Source organism: Centruroides sculpturatus, unplaced genomic scaffold (assembly GCF_000671375.1).
Source record: "Centruroides sculpturatus isolate CEXI.00-Female unplaced genomic scaffold, Cexi_2.0 scaffold1977, whole genome shotgun sequence".
Classification (NCBI taxonomy): Eukaryota; Metazoa; Arthropoda; class Arachnida; order Scorpiones; family Buthidae; genus Centruroides; species Centruroides sculpturatus.
This window is the reverse complement of record NW_019386470.1, coordinates 61,976-84,995: the sequence shown is the minus strand read 5'-3', so window position 1 is coordinate 84,995 and position 23,020 is coordinate 61,976. Positions and strand designations below refer to the sequence as shown.

Sequence of the window (23,020 nt, the reverse complement as noted above, 5' to 3'; positions counted from 1 at the left end):
ACCTTTGGAGACATCATTAATATAAATAATTTTTATGGCCGTTGAATAAGAAGTGTTTCTTTCACAAGAAATGTATAAAATTAGTGCTGTATTAGACTTACGGTACCTAATTTACATACTGTACAGATGATAATAAACTGAACTTACTAGCCTAAAATCTCCGTAGCGTGTTGCCAGGTGGCAGAAAGCATATATATAATTATAATAAAGTTACAATAAATTAAGTTAATATATAATTATATATACAATACCTAATTTATATATAATTAATATATAATTATATGTACAGTACCTAATTTATATATAATTTATATATAATACTGTACAGATGATAGTAATCTCTCCGTAGCCTGGCGCTTGACGGCGCGGAAAGTAGTTCGGCTGCCCGATGACGTTTCACGTAATTATAGGAGTTTTTTTACTGTTTTTTACGGATACCGTCGCAATTTTTTTGCTGTCTTATAGGAATCGTAATTATAGGAACCCGTTTTATAGGGGTCTACTGTATATATATATTGTTGTCATTGCATTTTATATTGGCTAACTCTTAATTTCCTACACTCGCGCTTATTTACATTTTTATTATTTTATATATGTTGAGTTTTAAGTACTATTTTATGTATTTTATTGTTATTTTATTCTTTTTTAAGTATTTTTTAAGTGTACGTTCACGCAGTTTGTTTTTTCGTATTTTATCTCACTATTGCGATAGCTCTTGTTCCTTGGGGAGAGAGATCTACTGTCTCACCACACCGTTTCACTCACAAATGTTTTTTGGATTGTTCATTACGAGTCACCGATAAACCCACGCAATAAATGTCGATTTTAGCCCAGCCTCCGTAACTCCAAACTTTTTAAATCGAATTTTTTCCCCCACCGATTTCTGTTAACCCGGTTTCGCTGTATTACTTTATTAATACAATTAAATTCACCGATTATTAGTTTAATTCTAGAGTGATTAATAAAAAGAATGTTAAATAGAAAATTGCAAATAAGTAAACTTTCGAAATGCGCTCTTCTACAATTTTCCCAAATATATTTCGGCACAAAAAATTTGTGATTCTGACGCATAATTTAATTTGTAAATAAATTCGAAACGTTAATTTATCGTAGATCGTACCTGTCATTCGATAGGACATAGCCACAGGCGCGTTAATTAAGGAAACGTCTGACAATTACGATAATACTGTACTTCAATTATATTGTCATTTTCAACGTAACGAGTATTCGCCAACAACGTTCGACAACTACATTTGTATCGTGTCTAACAATATTTGTGTCTTGTAAAAATAATTTTTTAAAAGTTACAAATAAATAAAATGGGAAAGCGTTCAGAAACTTCTTACCGATACAATGTCTGACTCCTGCTAGAAAAGGAAGAAACGAATAGCGACTTCGGCATTTATAATTTTCGGGAAGAAACCTGTCCGGATCGAAGGTACGAGGACGGGGAAAAACTTCCGGGTTTCGGTGCAGGTGAAAGATGCTGACGAGGTAAACCGTGTCCTCGGAAAAGATTTCTTTACCTGTCGATATAATAATTTTTTCAAATATCTTTCAACTCGTACGGTATATACGGAATTTAAAATTATGAAAATCAGCGCCGGTGGTATATTCAAATTAGTGTAAAGACGCGTAAAGTATTGGATAAAACTTGGCAGTTCTCTGCGCGTATTTTCTCATTGGTATTAAAATAATACTAATCGGCGGACTGCGGTAGATAATGCCACTATTCGTCCCACTCCCCCCACTGTCGCATAAAATATTCGCCTTCATAAGTAAGGCTAGAAAATGTAGGCGATGAAAATCGTTTTAGGCCTACCTTGGGTAACCCTGGGTAAAAGCCAACGTTTGGCAAAAATACGAACAAGGATTTTTTCCCGTAACTTAGCGGTGAAGTAAAACGGTGGATATGAAAAGTCGTTGCGGGTCTTCCAGGATCGGCATAACGAAGAAAATTTTGGAAATTATGAAATGCAGCCGGCGCCCGATTTTCCACCCATCTACCACTTTTGGCCAGCGCCACCTTCGACTTCCTCGAAGTAGGCGCGATGTTTTAATACAACGGAAAAAAACAAAATCACCTTTGTCTCGGACTAGGCTTGATTAAAACTCGTTACCACCCGAGTGCCAGTTCGATTTCTATCGTGTTTTCGAGTTCTCTGTCGCTGCTGCCGCCAAATCGGACAATTATCGTTAGACATATTCTTAAATTTGTCTTGTAAAACTTTTTCTGTTATTAAACTTATTATAACGTAAGTAAGAATAAATTAGGTATGCCTACCTGCGCAGGAGGATACTACAAGGTCAAATCCCCAATCGGAAGAATAAATGACTAAACAACTTTATCGCATACTTTTCTATTGTTGACATTAATTAATATTATACTTTTTGTATAAAATTTTAATATTTGATACAACACACAAATCCCCATCTATGTGCTTATTACCATAAAATTGTCCTGTTTCTTGTGACTTGACAATGATTTTTCTCGGTGGCTTAACATTTAAGTGTTCTTTTCAACGCTTCTCGGAAATTTTTTACGTTTAACATTTTTCCTTTAAAATAACATTTTATAAAATATTAAAGCTTAAGTTTTCGAACAAAACATTATTATATATAAACTGTATTAAGTTAGTCATTGGTGCATCTTATATACTGTAATTGTTTAATACGTAACTCACTCTTAAAGCTTTTTAAAACAAAACATAATTAAAATTACACAAGGTTAACGTTTCTTACCCAATTGTAGATTTTCGTGCGACCCTCTAATGGTAAAAGGTACCGACGGATACAACCTCAGGACTTCCTAATAAACACATTTATACATAAATATTTTTTCGTTATTGTTGATTAAACGCATTCGTATTATTATTAACCTTATTTCTTTAATACGCCAATATTTTCTTATTATATTAAATTTACCCAAATTGATATTACGGCCAAAATACGATTACGTCTTCTAATCATATCGCGTATTTTTCTTTAACATCTGCCTTTGAATCTAATTTACAGATGTTAAATCTACGATATTTTATATTCGGCGACTCGTTTTCTGCGTATGTTGGTGTGNTTTTCGGGAAGAAACCTGTCCGGATCGAAGGTACGAGGACGGGGAAAAACTTCCGGGTTTCGGTGCAGGTGAAAGATGCTGACGAGGTAAACCGTGTCCTCGGAAAAGATTTCTTTACCTGTCGATATAATAATTTTTTCAAATATCTTTCAACTCGTACGGTATATACGGAATTTAAAATTATGAAAATCAGCGCCGGTGGTATATTCAAATTAGTGTAAAGACGCGTAAAGTATTGGATAAAACTTGGCAGTTCTCTGCGCGTATTTTCTCATTGGTATTAAAATAATACTAATCGGCGGACTGCGGTAGATAATGCCACTATTCGTCCCACTCCCCCCACTGTCGCATAAAATATTCGCCTTCATAAGTAAGGCTAGAAAATGTAGGCGATGAAAATCGTTTTAGGCCTACCTTGGGTAACCCTGGGTAAAAGCCAACGTTTGGCAAAAATACGAACAAGGATTTTTTCCCGTAACTTAGCGGTGAAGTAAAACGGTGGATATGAAAAGTCGTTGCGGGTCTTCCAGGATCGGCATAACGAAGAAAATTTTGGAAATTATGAAATGCAGCCGGCGCCCGATTTTCCACCCATCTACCACTTTTGGCCAGCGCCACCTTCGACTTCCTCGAAGTAGGCGCGATGTTTTAATACAACGGAAAAAAACAAAATCACCTTTGTCTCGGACTAGGCTTGATTAAAACTCGTTACCACCCGAGTGCCAGTTCGATTTCTATCGTGTTTTCGAGTTCTCTGTCGCTGCTGCCGCCAAATCGGACAATTATCGTTAGACATATTCTTAAATTTGTCTTGTAAAACTTTTTCTGTTATTAAACTTATTATAACGTAAGTAAGAATAAATTAGGTATGCCTACCTGCGCAGGAGGATACTACAAGGTCAAATCCCCAATCGGAAGAATAAATGACTAAACAACTTTATCGCATACTTTTCTATTGTTGACATTAATTAATATTATACTTTTTGTATAAAATTTTAATATTTGATACAACACACAAATCCCCATCTATGTGCTTATTACCATAAAATTGTCCTGTTTCTTGTGACTTGACAATGATTTTTCTCGGTGGCTTAACATTTAAGTGTTCTTTTCAACGCTTCTCGGAAATTTTTTACGTTTAACATTTTTCCTTTAAAATAACATTTTATAAAATATTAAAGCTTAAGTTTTCGAACAAAACATTATTATATATAAACTGTATTAAGTTAGTCATTGGTGCATCTTATATACTGTAATTGTTTAATACGTAACTCACTCTTAAAGCTTTTTAAAACAAAACATAATTAAAATTACACAAGGTTAACGTTTCTTACCCAATTGTAGATTTTCGTGCGACCCTCTAATGGTAAAAGGTACCGACGGATACAACCTCAGGACTTCCTAATAAACACATTTATACATAAATATTTTTTCGTTATTGTTGATTAAACGCATTCGTATTATTATTAACCTTATTTCTTTAATACGCCAATATTTTCTTATTATATTAAATTTACCCAAATTGATATTACGGCCAAAATACGATTACGTCTTCTAATCATATCGCGTATTTTTCTTTAACATCTGCCTTTGAATCTAATTTACAGATGTTAAATCTACGATATTTTATATTCGGCGACTCGTTTTCTGCGTATGTTGGTGTGTTTATAACAGATTACGGTCACTTTTGATAGAAGTTTGACCCGGAAAATGTTACACTGGCAAAAACTATGAAATATTCGTTAATATTCGATTCGGTTTTATGTAGTTGTTGCGTAAAAAGTTTCAAGTTTGCACCGACAGTTAGAAACAACGTATATGAATTTTAACACCGTCAAAAATTATAGTTTACAAAAGTGTGTATAACACCAATCGAATCGGTTAGAAACTTTATATTTTATACCTTTTACCACGGTATTTTTTCCACTACGACAACCTTAAAAAATTCTCCAAATCGATATAAAAGCAGCTACTCGAATACTACGAAATTTCAGACAAATTTAATTTTTTCTATACGGTGTTTCGAACCACGGATATTAAACGAATAAAAGAAAATCACCACCGTTGCCATTTCGTCACTATAATGGCTGGAACAATACACGCTACTTGTGTATAAATGTACATGCTTATTTTTCAGGTCTTATTTTTGGTATTCGGAGTAGTCGAATACAAAACTACATTTCGTTTTCGGTTTTTCCAGAAGATAATGCATCCAATAGGCGAAATACACCATTAATTTGGCCCCCGGATCGGATGGTTTCTTTTCAGTTTCATACATTTCTCTAATCTCATTCCACATAAATCACTCGTAAGGAATTGATTCGACAACGTTCCTAACTCGTCTAATTTCTCCACTTCCTTCTATAACGGCTTATGTAGTTAAATATTGTTTCGTAACTTAAAAGATGTTATACAAGTTTACGATTTCAAGTTCTCAAAAACAATTTAAACTCTATTAGGCTGCATTGGTGAAAAATGCCTTTCACCCAAAGCTTAGTGTATTACACAAAAAATTACATACGGATAACTTGACATAAGTAATGTTATATTATATTATCCCCATGATATAAACTTGTTACGATATGGTGACAAAGAAGAGTGAAAATTTTACCACGAATTGATTTTGCATTAGAAACATTTGCAAATTAAATAATAATCTTTCCGACAGAATATTAATGCACTTTTCTACAAAATGACTGTACTGTGTTTATTGTAAGTACTTCATTTATCGAAACAGATAATTCGTTTAAATAATTATTTTAAGTTAGCTCTTTCCCTTTTTATATAAATAACTNTAATGTACGAAATTTTACATTTTTATTAAGAATATATAATTTCATGCAATAATAATCATATAATTAACTATTAACACAATAAATTATTAACACTAATCGGCCGATAATGCGTGACCGATTAATTGCTAATCGGCAATTTTGCTTATCGGTGCATCCTTACTCATAATGTGCGCATCTGGGGGTCAGCAAATCCTCAGGAAATGGTACAATTGCAACGAGACTCTCCAAAATTGAATGTTTTTTGTGCCATATCCCGGCGGAAAGTTCATGGGCCTTTCTTTTTCGGTGAAACAACTGTAAGTGGTGTTTCTTATCTTGATGCGTTACAACTATGGCTCTTTCTTTAATTGAAAGAAGCTGAACCAGAAAACTTTATTTGGCAGCAAGATGGTGCACCGCCTCGCTGGCATAACTCGGTACGCGATTGGTTAAACGACGTTGTACCCAACCACTGGATTGGCCGCCAAGGTCCGGATGACAGAGCTTGTTTCGCATGGCCTCCTCGTTAACCCGATCTGACACCATGCAACTTTTACCTTCGGGATTTCATAAAGGATCGTGTGTATGTGCCTCCGCTACCAGCTGACCTACTCGACTTAAGAAACAGGATTAAAGCAGTTGTTACAACAATTACTCAAGACACACTGATCAAGGTTTGGGAAGAACTCGCCTAGCGACTGGATGTGTGCCGTGGGACGAATGGTGCTGACGTTGAACACTTGTATGAAAAACTGTTTGAGTTGCTCTTTCATAATTTGTTATTGATTAATATTACNAATGCTGACGTAACAAGTTGTTGTAACGAAAGGTTATAGATAAATGCATTTCGACAAACTTAAAATATTTTTATAAGTCAGCGGGAGATTGGCTTAAAAGTAACAAAGTCAACCGTGCTTTTGTAGAGTAAATATTAATAATTTCGTCTTCATCAAATAAGTAATGTAAGACGAGATTTGAAATTTTGCTGACAGATGGCGTGGAATATATTAAATCTGAAAATTTTGTTCGTTTTGTTCGAGTAAACCGTCATTTTATAACTGTTAGCAAAAAGACCCCTATTGTAAGCAAAAGAAACTTGGAAATTTGTAGAAGTGTTAAGGAAACTAGTTTCATCTTAGATTTACAAATAAAATTATGACGGCAAGTAAATTACTCTTTCATATTTCGATAAACTACGAATTAGAGGTATATTTAAACGCGCGGCTATTATTTTTTTTATTGTATTGTGCGTTTAAATTTCTTTAGCTATTTGGAGAACATTCTTAGCTTTGGCTATGAAATTCTAGACGTATGTATTTAATAATTATTAAGCACTATTTAATAATTAATTATCATCTCTGTCTCTAGGATTCCCTTAAATATAACTTATATTTATGGGAGTCCTAAAAAGGGTCAATAGGTCTACATGGAAAGGTGGAAACCTCTGCTCTAAACCATCGATATATATTATATATCGATAATTATATATAGCCTATATATATATTTTTTTTTTTTTTTATTAGATAAGTGCACCACTCCTATGGGAGTATAACACTAAGATACATAAAGCAAGATAAATGATTCAAAGTAAACATAAAATTAGAAAGTTCTGCTTTTAGTGAAGACTAAAAGTAATATTAGAAATTAGAAATTATGAAAAGTCTTTTCTTCCATATATTTTGAATATAACTGTAAAAGGTATCAAACAGAGGCTTCTGTACAAGTTTATCCAGTGGACATGGCCACCTGAAACCATGCATGAAGATTTCTAATTTCATTATAAGTCTATCTTGATCATAAATAGGACAATGGTAGATCATATGGTCAACAGTATCAAGGTTTCCTGTGGAACAAAAGCAAAAGGCAGTTTCTGCCCGGTTATACATNTGGCCTCTCCATAGTCCGTATTTTCAATAAGTTTTGATTTTACTTTTAAATATACAGGACATTCTGGGTCAGTGGCTTTGTGAGAAATATTTTGAACATTCATTTTTAGTCGTTTAGCCCATCGGATACAATTGATGCACTTAATAACAGACGACTTGGTCTTTTCCACACAGGTTCTATAGCTGTGACCCTCTACTCCACAGTGTGAGCAGGCAGGTTGTTCCGGTACACATTTTGAAGCAATGTGACCAAATTTGCAGCAGTTGTAGCATTGTTTGATTCCTAAGTAGTTGAGGACTTGATGAGATCTAAGTCCTATATACACCCTTCTGTTTTTCAGTAAACTTTGATGAACTTGAGGTGAGGTCAAGAAAACCCATGTTTTTTCCTGAGCAGAGTCTGCCTTGGATCTGAAGGAGAATAGTGGTTGTAGTATTTGATCTTTTTCTTCTAGTATATTTTTTAAGTTGTCATTCTGTGCAGTGACAGTGTTAATCAACTCCTCTTTATTTAAGTTAGAGCACACATGGTGGATTTGAACTAAAGGCTTTCTCTTAGTTTTCTTGCTTGCCGAAAATTTGAATTCAGAGTCATGATTGTTATTGATGAGATTAATAATTTTATCGACACTGGCAGTGTTGGATAATTGTAGGCTGACTTTCCCATCTTTCTGCACTAGACAGGAGTCGATCCTGATACCATTGGCTGCTGGTTTTAGAACAGCTTCTAAGTGACTTCTGACAGTATTTCTGTCCACTTGCGAGTTTTTAATCCCTGGAGTTAATATTAATGTCTCCCTTTTTTGTGCTTGGCCAGGCTGGTTATGAACTTTTACTCTTGAAGCTTTGACAGCATTTGCATATGATTTTAGTTGTGATTGATGCTGAATTTTATCCTCTTGTAGTTTAACTATATCTTCTTGTACCACATTGTATTTGTCTAAACAGCATAAATGAATGTCAGTTATTCTTTGTATTAACTGATCTATTGTGTAACTTTCTTGTTGGTTAAGTGGGCGTTTATTCACTATGGGCTGATAAATACTTTTAAGTTGGTTGATGACTTCCGTAAATCCTAGTTTCGATATTTCATTTAAAGTTGCAGACACGTTTTCTGGGGTGGCTTTCGATTTGCGCCCCGGCATCGTGCTGCAGATTAGGCTTAGCTAACTCACCAAGCCACGTGGTCGACAGTAAGGTTGACTAGCAACGAAGTAAAACAGAAATTGGTACTCACATGCACAACAAAGGTTAAGAAGCCAAAATAAGATAATCAAGTGTCATTAAAGAGGTGGAAAATATATTAAATATGAAAATAAAACCAGAACAAAAGCAAAGCGCTGTTTAAACTTGACGCCACCTGGCGGTCCTATCAGCCTATATATATAATACAACTAACTTTATTTCTTTATCAAAATAATTCAAATGCTATCTGATGTTAAAATATGGTGTTTAATAGCGTATTTTTAATTGATTTAATTTCATTAATCGAAAAAAATTAACCGAAATAAGTAAAATATAACAAAGTAAACTCGATTTAACAGACAAAACCTTTTGGCATAAAAAAAATGTAAAACCTTTCGTATTCTCGAATAGAGAGAGCGTGCTAAAAGGTCGAAACGATCAGTCGGCATCATTCTCATATTCTTATTCTATTTATACTTATACAGTGCGATGGTAAAGTCCCTCCGCAGTGAGCTATGACCTCGTGGCTGAGCCGAGTGGTGACGTCATAATTTACTTTAACTCTCCGCCCGCAATCTGCCTGCGACTTCTGTGTTCGGTTGCTCTTCTCCCACTGCGGAAGGACTTTACCATGGCGGTGTTCATTACAATAACGTTTTCGGTCGGTTATCAAAATACTTTTCTTAAAACGCATTTGATTTAAAGGAGTTTCGACCATAGCGAAAACCCGTTTCCCCAATTAGTACGTTAAAAATCGATGGTCTACTTTAAATAAGAAAAGTCATTGAAATTAAATTAAAGCGTGGGTACATTTTGAAGTATAAAAAATATTACGATAAACGTTTAAAGAAAGTGTGACTATTTTGAACAATTTACAAACGAAATTTTGAAATTTATTTTAAAAAAGCCGAAATTCAAAACTAAGAATTAATGTCAACAAAATATACTTTTAAATACTCACGTTAATGACGCATTCTAAATAAGTCAGGCTTTGTAAATCGTTTTTATTTATTCTTCTTTCTGTATTTTCGAATACCGCATCCAATTCCCGGTGAATTCTTTTCTGTATGTCTGGATGTCTCCCAATTTCGTACACACTCCAGCAAACCGCCGAGGCCAGAGAATGAGAACCCTGTTGAAATCGATTCTCTTCTGTTAGTTTGAAACAATAAAATAAAAAGATTTCTTCGAACTGTCATTAAGAACTTTGGATTTTTTTTATTTTCCAAAAAATATATACAATTGCTCTAGTAACCTCTAGTGAATAAACCACCGCCGGCCGGTTTCCGCCTGGCCAACGGATTGGCCAAGTAGAGTTTTTCGGGATTTCTTCGCCCGTCTAACACCTAAATAGGATTTCGGTTTACCATAGAAAACATTCTCTCCTCGGAGGATCGCCCATATTTAGTGTTGTCACGCTGCATCGTTCCACTCCAACGTATTGCGCAATTTATTAATTAAGATATACTCTTATTATCTAGGTTATATTATAAAACACCTGATTTAAAATTGTTACCAAATTTTTGTTATATATAGTCTATATTGGGGACGAGTTGGTGAAGTCAGTCGTGAGTTAGGTGGCCTCCGGTATCCGGAGGCGACGCAACTCTTAAACCGCCAAGTTCCGAAGCCCCCTCGTTTCAATTTTAAAAATGTAATAATAATGTTACTGTTACAATATTTAGAAAGATGTTGCCAACCTAAAATACAATAAAAAATTATCGACGTGTCGGAAACGACCATTTTCTGGTCGAAAGACTTCCGGGCAAATTTGAATAAGGGGTTCCCACGTACAGTACTACAGTACGGTGTGGATTTCGGACATTTTTCTTCGAGGAAATTTTTCTGAAAAATATTTTCTTATAATAATTGGTTTGGGACTCCCTGTCGGTTGGGCAATAGTTTTTTTTGGTCTATAGGATAATGCGCCACTGCATACGACGGATGACCCCCATATTTCCCCATCCTCTCGACCTTTCGTCAGTAAAATTTAATAGCATCAATCCCCTAATACACAAACTTGCAAAACTTCGGGTATCTTCGACAAAAGACAAAAATTATTGGTTCGGTTTATTTGTTTACGGCCAGGCGACAGGTGGGTCATCCGCCCACGGAAATGTCTGTCGAGAAGACTTTCTACGGGAAACTGGTCGTTATATAGGTGTTACTAACGGGAAGAAAACACGGAAAACTTCGCGTGTCTGTAGCGTTGGATGGTATTAACCACTCGGCCACGGTGGGCGAGCATATAGCCAACAATACACTCGAAATAATTACCGCAGCCAAAAACGTCATGATCTCGTCCACGATACCGTCGACGGTAATGTCGGGATTATTGGCGGAAGCCTCCCATAGGTGATCGATAATGGGCAGGGTAATTCCCAGTTTCAAATAGTGGCGTCCGTCTTCTTTTATTTGTCGAATTCTTTCGTTAACGGCCTGTAAAAGGCAAAAATAGATATTTATCTGCATTTAAAAACGTTAATTAAAAAAAACAATACGTATATAACCTCTTTGGTAATTCTTTTGGCCAGCGATTTGTCTCTGGAAAACGATCGTCCTTTGGCCGTTAGGGAAGATATTACGTCCGACAACAACGTCATTTTCACAAATCCGTAAAATATAGAAGTTTTTATACTACAAAAGCGAAAAGAACTCAATTCTAATCCGAAATTTGACCACGACGTCGTCGAAATAAAACAAAAAAGCCGGTTCATTTTAATCGAAGTAAATGTCGTAATGTCGTAAATTTGAAATTTGAAAGATAGAAAATCGAGATTAATAATAATAAAAAATTGGGCCCATTCAATCGAAATTTTATAAAATGCACTCTTTAAGTAATTCGGCGGAAATTTATTTTTTACAGTATATTAGGAGACAATTACGGGAGATATATTTAAGTAGTCTATTAACGTTTTTAAATTGATTTTTTTACCAATTTATTTTAAACTGGGAGAATGATTTTCAGTCTTCGTGACGGAAAATAAAATGAACTTATTCATTTTACAGGGAATTTCCTACCGCGGACAGATTTTTCCAATTGCACGTACCTGTTTATAAGTCGATCCACGGCGTAGTAATTCTTTTCCCAAGACGCGTTGAAAACGCCGTAAATGGCTTCTGAAATAATTTCCAATTTAATTCTTTAAGGTCGTCCGATAAAATAAAATTGGAAAGAATTATTTCGTCTAAAGTCGTCGTCTTCTCCTTTATCTACTTAACAAAGGCGTATACTATTAGGGATTTTACCACCTGCCACCCCACCCGTTCTCTCGTACCGGCTAATAATGACTCGATTTATGGTCATTAACGGCAACCTCTGCCCCTTCATATTATACGCCTCTTCTTTCTACAGATAAATAAATTTTTAGTTTTTTCATCGGTTTATCTAAATTTGAAATATCAAAGTAAATCACTTGGGAAAATATATTATGTTTTATTTGAAAGGAAATCCCGCGCCATCATTTCCAATTAGATGACGCCTCTTCTATCTAAAATTACAATCGAAAGAGCTTGGTGGAAAAACTCGATAACTCCGGTTTTTGCTTAAATCCATCCAACGGATTGTGCAGATCAAAGTGGTAACGCTCCATCCTTACGTGATTCTACCTTTCGGAAGTCCCTTTTGCCAGACGCGTTTCCTACGCCCAACCGCTTGTTTTGATTAAAGAAACTAGAAGTTTAGAGTTGCGCCTCTGGTTTCGGTTAGGGGACCCGGATTCAATCCCACGATTGCCTGTAAAACAAGATGGAGGCGTCCACTTGTAATAGGGAAGAAATTAGCAGGATGTTATTTGATATACAGTACATAACCTTAACAGTTAAAGTTATATCGTTCGCATTCTGCAGAATGATGCGCAGAAAGATGCAGTCGCCGTTTGCTCGCGTTTACAATACAGTATTATCTCGCTAAGAGAAAATGTTACAAAAGTTTAGCTATTTGCTGACAACTGAGCTGGACAAAACAAAAATAAAGAAAACCGATGCTAGCTTTTCTTTAATACTTAATCCGTGAGAAATTTGAAGAAATTGTCATCTTCTATCGCAATTCGGTCAGTCTGGCCCGTGCCGTGACGGGGAATTTGGATTCATTGAAAGGAAAAGGAAAAAAAGAATGAATGAAAGTTATGAAAAATGCCCAGCCCAACAAACCTTTAAATATAGCGTGTTTGGAGCATCATATTCTTGACTCGTCGGCGGCCAATACGACATTTCAGAAAAGGGAAAATCTGCCAACCGTGACGAAAGCTAAAAATTGGGGAAAAAATTTGTCTATAACGAAGTTGACAAGCTTAATATTTCGAAGTACAGTACTCAATAACCTTTCTGGCTACAGAAACAACCAGTGCAAATTACAACATTGAATTTAATGATGGCGTCGGCAGAGGAAGACACGAAGATTATGGTGCCGCGCAGGAAAATTCTCACTTAGAAGAAAAAAATAATAGATGAGGTAACTATGCCGCTGCAGCTAGGAGACGACAGTTTTAAAAATACGAGTCTAAATCAAAAACTTAAATTTGTGATCCGACAGGACTTCCACCAAACCTTTCAATTACTGTTTTCAGGACTAATTCTTTCCGAGTATTTGAAATAGCCTATTCGGAGATTTCGTTCGTTGGATCCACCGGATTTCCGCGGTTGGAAAACGAACGGAGTTTGTAGATGTACGAAAGGTGAGAAATTACAACAACGCGGCAATTATTTAACCAGAAATTGAACCCGACGATTCTTCGCATTTATAAAAATGACTTACCAGAAAGTAATTTAAGAGAAAAAGTGTCGATGATCCGGTTAAAGGAGATCCACTGGCAGTCGGCCGCATTCAATTTCTCCGCCAAAATTTTCGAATGTCGCTCGATCTGAGGGATGCATTTTTCTAAAATCGACTGATGAAAGGTCCTGGACAGGGCGCCTTTTCTCATTTTCCATCCCACGCCGTTCCTAACGTTTCAAAATTTCAAATAAACTTTATATTTCTGGAGATTTTTCTGTGGGATTTTAGCCCTAAACAAAATATTTTTACGCTTCGGTTTCGTGTTATAATTTTCCAGTAAAACTGCCGTCTACTAGGCCAGGTTAAAATCTCTGCAAGAATTAATTAGCAGAACTTCGTCCCCGACTCCGGCTACACATTGGGAGAGGCTAAATGAAAGCCACGCGTCGTTCCGCACCAGTAGCCAATTCTTACCTTTGTTCGAACACTTCCTTAACTTACGTAATAAACCTTCCAGGTATAATACGTTATGGGTATATAACACGTCTTCGATTTTTCCAGAAAAATGGAAAGGGACCGGTATTAAAAAAATTTGGCCAGAGCATGGCGGATTTCCCGTGTCGGGTAGCGCCTGTTACTTGAAAAATTTTTTCCGGCTTTAAGCTTCATATTCTTATGTAACTTTAAGCTCGCCTTCTTGCATAAAAATTTAAGATTTTTAATAACCGTTGATAAGGCTCTTAAATTGTAACATTATTAATTATTTTATTAACAAAAAAAAACTCCTTTATCGGAGAGTGCATTTCGGGAGAGACCACGGTTCCGTCTTCTCTTCGTCATAATATGTCGGGCGAATTCCGAAAACACGGGTAAACGTATTAACAAAAATACTTTCGACAAATTTAAAAAATTTAAAACACGATACGATACATACTTAACGTATTCCTTACAATTTTTTAGACATTCCGACTATACTACGGGTCCGATGCAAATTGCTACTCCACACTATGTTAAATATATTATCCTTGTTTATTGGGCAGCAATTTGAAAAAAATGTAGACTTATAAATTCCCACCGTCGTCCATTTGTCTACGTCTTTCTTTCATTTCCGGAACGGAGTTAGATGAAAGTCCGCACCAGATACGAAAGTCATAGAGGCAGGAGGCCCGACTAGCTATATAGAATCGTCTCATGCAAACCGGAAGTCACGTTATTTCGATTCAAAAATTTCCCTTCGAAAGAAATTAGATAGATGACAGGCACGACACCATTGGTAACGGAAAAGTATGACGTGCGGGGGANTGATAAGGCTCTTAAATTGTAACATTATTAATTATTTTATTAACAAAAAAAAACTCCTTTATCGGAGAGTGCATTTCGGGAGAGACCACGGTTCCGTCTTCTCTTCGTCATAATATGTCGGGCGAATTCCGAAAACACGGGTAAACGTATTAACGGAAATACTTTCGACTAATTTAAAAAATTCAAAACACGATACGATACATATTTAACGTATTCCTCACAATTTTTTAGACATTCCGACTATACTATGGGGCCGATGCGAATTGCTACCCCGCACTATGTTGAATATATTATCCTTATTTATTGGGCTGCAATTTGAAAAAATGTAGACTTATAAATTCCCACCGTCGTCCATTTGTCTCCGTCTTTCCTTCATCTCCGGAACCGAGTTAGATGAAAGTCCATACCACATACGAAAATCTTATATACAGGAGGCCCGACTAGCTATATAGAATCTTCTCGTGCAAACCGGAAGTCACGTTATTTCGATTCAAAAATTTCCCTCCGAAAGGAGTTAGATCGATAACCGGCACGACTTCATTGGTAACGGAAAAGTATGACGTGCGGGGATGTACTAATTTGAGGTGGACAGCGTATATTTTAAGTTAAATAAATTTAAAAATATGATTAAAGTTGCAGCCCGTCATTGTGACCTTGTCACAATAAGTAATTGCTGGTTAATATTTATAGAGGAGAAGGTGGTATTATGGAACCCCAATTACATTTTAGTGAATTGTAAACAAGGTATCATAACTACACCCACATTTTTTGTGCGAAAAGTACTGGTAACTAGTAAACTAAATGTTCCTAATTGGATTTTTCGCTAGTGTAATTATAAGTATGGTTTTTGAAGGCTTTTGTACAAAAAGTCCGAAAGTAGGCTTAGAGAAAATCGGGTGGTAATATGGAACCTTACTGTATATTTTCAAAAAAATGCTTTAATGTAGCCAAAAACAAATAGGAAAGGACAAAAAATGTTAAATAATTACAAAATTATTTACTCCAATGTATTTTATCGCAAAAATGCTTTTATAATAGAAAAATATGACCTCCATCAACAATATATATTCCAGCAGCTCTTTTTCGATATTTTCAGACTTTCTACCTAGTGTCTTTTTCCCAAATTGCTCCGGACGAATGTCTGATTGCAAAGAGAGAGTTCGGAGGAGTTGAGTTCCATATTACTGTAAAAGCACCAAAGGGGTCCGTATTTCACGCATCGCCATCTCGAATTAACTTATGTCTGTCGAGACCAAAATTTAAAAAACGTGAACATCACACAGATTAATATGTACCCCTAAGTCTCTGGAACGGAATACATGCACCAGTGAACCTACAACTACACGATTTATATTTTAAAAATAATTAAATTCACTTAGCATTCAAAACTTGCGAATTTTAAAAAAAACAAATTTGCTGATTAAATACCGACAACCGTTTAACTGAAGTAAAACGGATTTTCCCCTCGCTACGGGTGTCTGCCTAGTTCAGTTCAGCCACATTTCGCTACAGTTCGCGTTTATTATCAGTTCGAAATGGGGTGGTTCCATAACACCCGCAGTGTTCCATAATAACACCTTCTCCTCTATTATTACACTTTAATTTTCTTTTAATATGAATTATTAAATTCTGAGAAATTCTTATATTATAACATTGAAACAATAATATTTTCCAAAAATTCCTTTTTTGCAAAAGATTTTCTGCTTCGGTTGGATGTCGAGTTTCTATTTTCTATTTCGTTTAACCGTTTTTTAATTACTACAAGATAATTTTTTTATTATACAAGATAATTAAATATTTCAGAGATTTCTTTCTTTTCGTCTCTTTGAGAGGTTCTTCTCTTTTTTATTTTGTCTTTAAACATCTTAAAAGTTTTTTCTTTATATAATTGGGTTCGTTACGATAAGAATTCGTAGCGTTTTCGCATTACAAGTTTTTCAATACATTTGAACCACCGCAATATTATGTAATCTCTTTAATAATCTGATCTTTTTCCTTTTCTAATTCGAATTAAATTTCCTTGTGTACAATATTTTATTTAGTAATTGTAACAAATTATATTCGTTATTGCGACACGGCTACAATGCCGGACTGCAACTTTTAAACCACATTTTTAATATATTTAATTTTAAATAAATGCTCCTAGCCTCGTAGTGGCCTGCCCCCGTATATCATTCTTTTCCTGTTAGGAACAGATTCGTGCCGGTCATCCATCCAACTCTTTCCGGGGGAATATTTTTGAATTGCAATAACGTGACTTCCGGTATAGACCAAAAGTTCGTATATATTTAATTCGGGTCTCCCGCTCTTAAGCATTCTATATTTGGTCCGGACTTACATTCTCGAGATTAAAACAGGACGGGCAGTGGAAATTTATAGATCTACGATGTTTTTCAAATTGCGACCCAATTACGGTATGAAACAATCCTCGACGTAACGGAAATAGTTTATCACTACAATTTCTATTATCTTATTATCAATATACTGTATATCATATTTAACTCGGTGTGTTGTGTGCCAATACAGCTTCCCACTGAGATGCTCTCCGTCTGTTTATAAAATTTTTCTTTCGTTTTAAAATATCCTCCTTTAGATATTAAATTAAACAAATTTAAAAGCCAATCCGGAAGTCGATGTGTTTTAAGAAATATTGATTTTATTACGTGTTATAGATGAATGCCCGCTTGATGTCTAATGACATGGTTGTAATGTTTCTATGTATTTTTATTATCTTCCATATCTGACGCAACGCATTTTCACCTAAACTTAGAATTCTTATATAAATTCAATTTACTTTTAACAAAAATCCGTCACTATTATTTATTTAGTTTGAGCATCTTTAATTAATTTTAATTTATTATCGTTCAAAAACGTATTTGCTCGTTCTGTATTACTTTAATTTTATTTCGTTTATTTAACTGGTTTCTTAACACCGTATCCAAAAGTTTTATTCTAAGAATAAAACTTTTGGATACAGTGTTAAGTGGATCTCTAACAATTTAAAAGCTTTATCGTGGCGTATGACGACTTCTAAATATTAAGCGAAAGGCGAGTATAAAAAAGAAAATTTTCCCATCGATTTAACAAGATGATGATCTTTGACCCCGATACCGCCCGTTCTCGGTCTAATTTTCACATTCCGTCTTCGTCACCGTACGCCATTTTAATACTGCTATTAATCGGTCGAGCCGTTACTGAACGAAACGTGGTTCGGCCGTTTGTCAGTTCGGGTGGCTGCCAACAAAGTTCGTTCACTCGACCGGTTGAGCTTCAATAATATTAAAAACAGTGTAAAACCTGTCCAAAACGGAAACCTGCCAAACCGGAAAAAGTATTCGGTACCGGGCGATTCCGGTTTACACAGGTTTTATCGTAATAAACGTTTTCTTAAGGTTGGAATTACCTCGTCGTTCGTCTTTTATCGAAAACTTTAGCGTTTAGTACTAAAAGAGTAACGACGGAAACACTGGAAAAGAGTTTAAGGTAAGCCATCATTTTCCAAAGTGGGTAGGAANTCTTTAGACCATGTCATGTGTTTTTGTGCCCAATCAAGTCTGTCACTTTTGTGCTTTAATGAAAGTGGTGGCATTACAGCTTTTTTTCTGAATTTTTACGTTGGAGATTTATTTAAAACTCTCCACAACGTTGTGCTGCTACAAGTTAAGTCTAATTCTTGTTTTATTTTTCTTACTGATGTTTGTTTTGTGGAGCAAACCTTGATGATTTGTCTTCAATCTCCAGGTATAAGCTTGGGTTTTGAACCTGTCTTGAATTTTGGTACATCCTAGCAACATCTTTTTGATAAATAATCACAAACTGTTGATTTTGGATGATTTATATATGCTAAAATTTTTGTTATTGACTTGCCTTATGATTTATAGGCATCAATTTGCCTTTTTTCATAATCAGATATATTCTTTGTTCTACCCATTTTAGAACGTTGAACAACATAAAAAATTTGTATTACAATTAGATATGTAAGCTAATTTACATATTTCAATTCTTGAAACTAAACAATATTCTTGAAATAAACAATATTCATGAAATGAGTTCCTGTCCGGATAAATATGTAACAGTTTTTTGTACAAAATTTTCAAAAATAATATTTTCAGTGACAAAATGTTAATGTTTGATTAAAATTCTTATTTTGCAGTGAGGAAAAACGTAAATCCATGTTATTTTTAATAAAACATTTGTCACTTAATGCAGCAAATTTGGGTTTCATTTTAATTTTTTCGTGTCCGTATAAATTTGAAACACACCTTATTTGCTCGTTCTGTATTACTTTAATTTTATTTCGCTTATTTAACTCAGTGTTTTTCAACCTTCTTGAATACGCGACCCCTTTACAAGTTAAAAAATTCTGGCGACCCCCCAGGGCCATATTAAAACTATATCAGTGATTTTAAAAACTACGTATTTAATTTTTTTTCTTTAAACAGCGATCGAAAAACCAATTGTACTGTAAAATAAACAGGTACAGCATTCTCACTGAAATTTTAGTTTTTTTTTATTGTAATGTAGGACCTACAAACACTTGTCTGTTTCTTTCACCCGCGACCCCCGTATAAGGCTTTGCGACCCTCGAAAAGTCGCGATCCACAGTTGAAAAACACTGATTTAACTGATTCCTTAACACTGTATCCAAAACTTTTATTCTAATCTCCTTAACAATTTAAAACCTATATCGTTGGCATATGACGAGTCCTAAATATTAAGCTAAAGGCGAGCATAAAGAAAAAAATTTTCCCATCGATTTAACAAGATGATGATCTTTGACCCCGATACCTCCCGTTCAAGGTCGAATTTTCACATTCCGTCTTCTTCACCATAAGCCATTTTAATACCGCTATTAATCGGTCGAGCCGTTACTGGACGAAACGTGATTCGGACGTTTGTCAGTTCGGATGGCTGCCGAGAAAGTTCGTTCACTCGACTGGTCGTGCTTCAATAATATTAAAGAGTAAAACCTGTTCAAAACGGAAACCTGCCAAACCGGAAAAAAGTATTCGGCACTGTGCGATTCCGGTTTACACGGGTTTTACCGTAATAAACGTTTTCTTAAGGTTGGAATTACCTCGTCGTTCGTCTTTTATCGAAAACTTTAGCGTTTAGTACTAAAAGAGTAACGACGGAAACACTGGAAAAGAGTTTAAGGTAAGCCATCATTTTCCAAAGTGGGTAGGAATTAAATGCATTCCAGAATTGGACTAATGCGTCTACTGGAAAAAAGTAAATTTTCATTAAACTGCAAATATTGAAAAATCTTCCGAAGTTATTATCCGTAAGTGTACCGGAAACTATAATTTAGAATTAAGAGTAATAAGACGCGAAAGTAATCGAGATTTAGCAGGAAATAAGAGTTTAAAAGTCACTTATCTCCGACGTTACTCACCTAAACATTAAGGAATTTTCTCCTATTCCACGAACCAACTTCTGCACCAAAGGTCGGTCGATATTTTCCGAATCGCTCAGCAGATTCTGAAATAGATACCATAGAAGAATAGCATTTGTTTGTACCACTCCACTCGATCATTACGAATAAGGTTAATCCTATCCAAATAAAACCGGCATCCTACGAATCGATGCGGAAATTCGTTCGGTGCTTTATCTATCCGGCAAGACCTTTTCCATTACGATAACGCGTACAGGTGTATATTTATATACTTCTTTTAATTTTATAAATTTCAAAATTTATCGTTTCATTTTCAGCCGGTCCGTCTGGGAACAGCCCGATCCAGAAAATAACTTCCGTTTAAGTTCTAAAATTACGTACGGATTTAGATATTTTGCACTCGGAATGTCGCGTTAATTTAATAAATTATTTGAATAAATATTTTTCTCGCGTACTTCCAAAGGTCGGGGGTGATACAGCAATACGAACTTTCGGGAAAAAACGTTTCCGTAGATAAATCCCCTGCTTTTGAAACGATGAATAATGCCGGGCATGACGAACGGAACGTCTGAAACAAAACAAAGCAAAAATTATTTTTGTATAAATTCAAAAAGCATTTCGAATTTTCTGCTAAGAAATAAGAATCCGCCGTGATATAGAAACATAATCGTATAAATTTATTTAATTTCCTTAAAATAATTGTCTGGATTCACTCACCTCTAATGGTTTTTAGGATGTGAAAATATAAAACCCAACTGTACCCGTAGGCTTTAATTCTCTTCCAGTCGATTATTTCCCGCCAGAAGTTTTTATACCTGATCGAAACCAGCAAAATCAGGAAAAAAGTTCCAAACGTCACGTAATACGCTTCCGGTAACATTTGCCAATTCTGAGAAATAAAGAAAATGCTGGGAATTCTCCGGTAACTCCCTATAGTGTTTACAAAGATTTTAGTGTAAACGAACGAAAAATAACGGGTGACGGTAATTAAAGTACCGCGTCAGACCTGGCCTGAGAGATTTTTAGCCATCGGGATGCCACCCAATTCCATTTGCTTTAATGCCGACTTTCTGGACCCGTGGCTTACCGCCCGACCACCTAGGCCTAATTTTCGCATACCAAAACGTTTATAATGGAGTATTGTCTGTCTCTCAATGCATTAATTAGTCATAGTTAGTTTCCTCCTATATAAAACGAGTATAAGTCTAGAAACTATGAAAAATCGCGGAGTATACGAAAACTTCTTACTTTTTGATAACGGAATATTTTCGTATATATATATATATAGGCTTATATTTTTTTTAATAAATAAACCGCGTTTATAGTCATTAAATTTAATCCTAATAGCGTAATAATATTAATTAAATATATAACAATGGCAAATTTAAATTACCTGAAAGACAATTTTACAACAAAGCAAAATAATCGTAGGGAAACGGCTTATCGACGGACGGAGTAACTCCCAGTCGAGAGTATCGTTTTACCACAAGTGGCTATTATTTCTTCTTTCTACTATCGACTCGCTTTAAAATTAATACATTAATATAATTGTAGCTAAATATCCACCGGCGAAACCGCAGAATTCAGTAAGTTGCGGAGTACCATACATTATAATTACGCTTGTCGTATATCTTATAGACAACTTGCGTGTAAAGTGTTGGAATTCCGGATGTACGGTACGTGTTGCGCGTTTGCGTTTTGCCCGTCGTCATATTTGTTAGGTTTCCGTTTCGTTTTAACCCGTTTCGATACTCGACAGAGTAACCAAATTTTAAATGGAGAAAATGTAAACTTTGAACGGTTCGCCTAACGAAGAGATACGGTGTAAATGAATTTTAAAACAAAATAAAAACAAATTTGACAATTACAAAATAAATTTACCACGCAGCACTTTGAAGCGATGCTACGCAATGACGAATAAAATTCATAAAACGTACAGTACATTCTTAGTCGTTACAACGATACGACGACCGAGCGTCATAGTTTGTTTTAATGTACTTAAATTTCTCTTGCTAGGAAAAAGTATTTTGCGAAGAACTGTTTGCCAAAATTTTCGGATCCATTCATCCACTTGCTACAAAATTGAGCTTTAAGTGATTTGTATGCTTTTGTGTACTTAAGAGTTAAAAATTGGGTTATTAAGAAAAGGTGTCGCCATATTCTATCTTTGGCCACGAACACGATTCTTTAAGAACGAATTCGTCATCTTCGTACCCATCGACTCCACCTAAATAACCTACTAAAAAACATCTAGCAACGAGTTGCGTTACTTTTCCGGCTATTATGAGCTCTTAATTAAAAAATAAATTTGTGTGTGACGCCATTATTTATGAAATTTTGTTATAAGAAACTTTTATAACAAAATGTCATAAATAGTCTTTGCCACTTTGCCATTTTTAGTTTTCATAAAATGGCAAAGACTTAATTTTGAGGGTAGAAATGAATTTTATTAAAAGTTGTAAATGTTAATAACGAGAAAAATCTTCATTAAGTCCGATCCACCATCCTCTCGACCTTTAGTATTACTGCATTCATTTTTTATGGCAGTCTGTTGCAGCAGTTTAGCTTTAACTGCAGCTGAGGTTAATTTTGTACGTGCGGCAATCGCTAAATTTATCACTAAATTATTGTATTCCTCCGGTAGACGCATCAATAATAATTCGGCATGTTCCTGGTCGTCGACTGTAC

General features: G+C 35.2%; 1 protein-coding gene across 1 annotated transcript in view; it reads right to left on the bottom strand.

Moving 5' to 3' along the window:
* LOC111615085 (cytochrome P450 4C1-like) overlaps window positions 1-21,842 on the bottom strand; it is a 25,989-nt gene extending 4,147 nt beyond the window's left edge. The window contains exons 1-12 of the mRNA XM_023356473.1: window positions 21,726-21,842; window positions 21,050-21,221; window positions 20,788-20,900; window positions 20,333-20,418; window positions 13,675-13,862; window positions 11,969-12,131; window positions 11,429-11,555; window positions 11,196-11,357; window positions 9,880-10,050; window positions 4,408-4,474; window positions 3,089-3,191; window positions 1,347-1,423 (exon numbers count right to left, since the gene is read on the bottom strand). Coding sequence (XP_023212241.1) covers window positions 1,347-1,423; window positions 3,089-3,191; window positions 4,408-4,474; window positions 9,880-10,050; window positions 11,196-11,357; window positions 11,429-11,521 — 673 coding nt within the window. The 5' untranslated portion in view covers window positions 11,522-11,555; window positions 11,969-12,131; window positions 13,675-13,862; ... (2 more) ...; window positions 21,050-21,221; window positions 21,726-21,842. The remainder of the gene's footprint in view (window positions 1-1,346; window positions 1,424-3,088; window positions 3,192-4,407; window positions 4,475-9,879; window positions 10,051-11,195; window positions 11,358-11,428; window positions 11,556-11,968; window positions 12,132-13,674; window positions 13,863-20,332; window positions 20,419-20,787; window positions 20,901-21,049; window positions 21,222-21,725) is intronic.
* Between the last annotated feature and the right edge of the window lie 1,178 nt (window positions 21,843-23,020).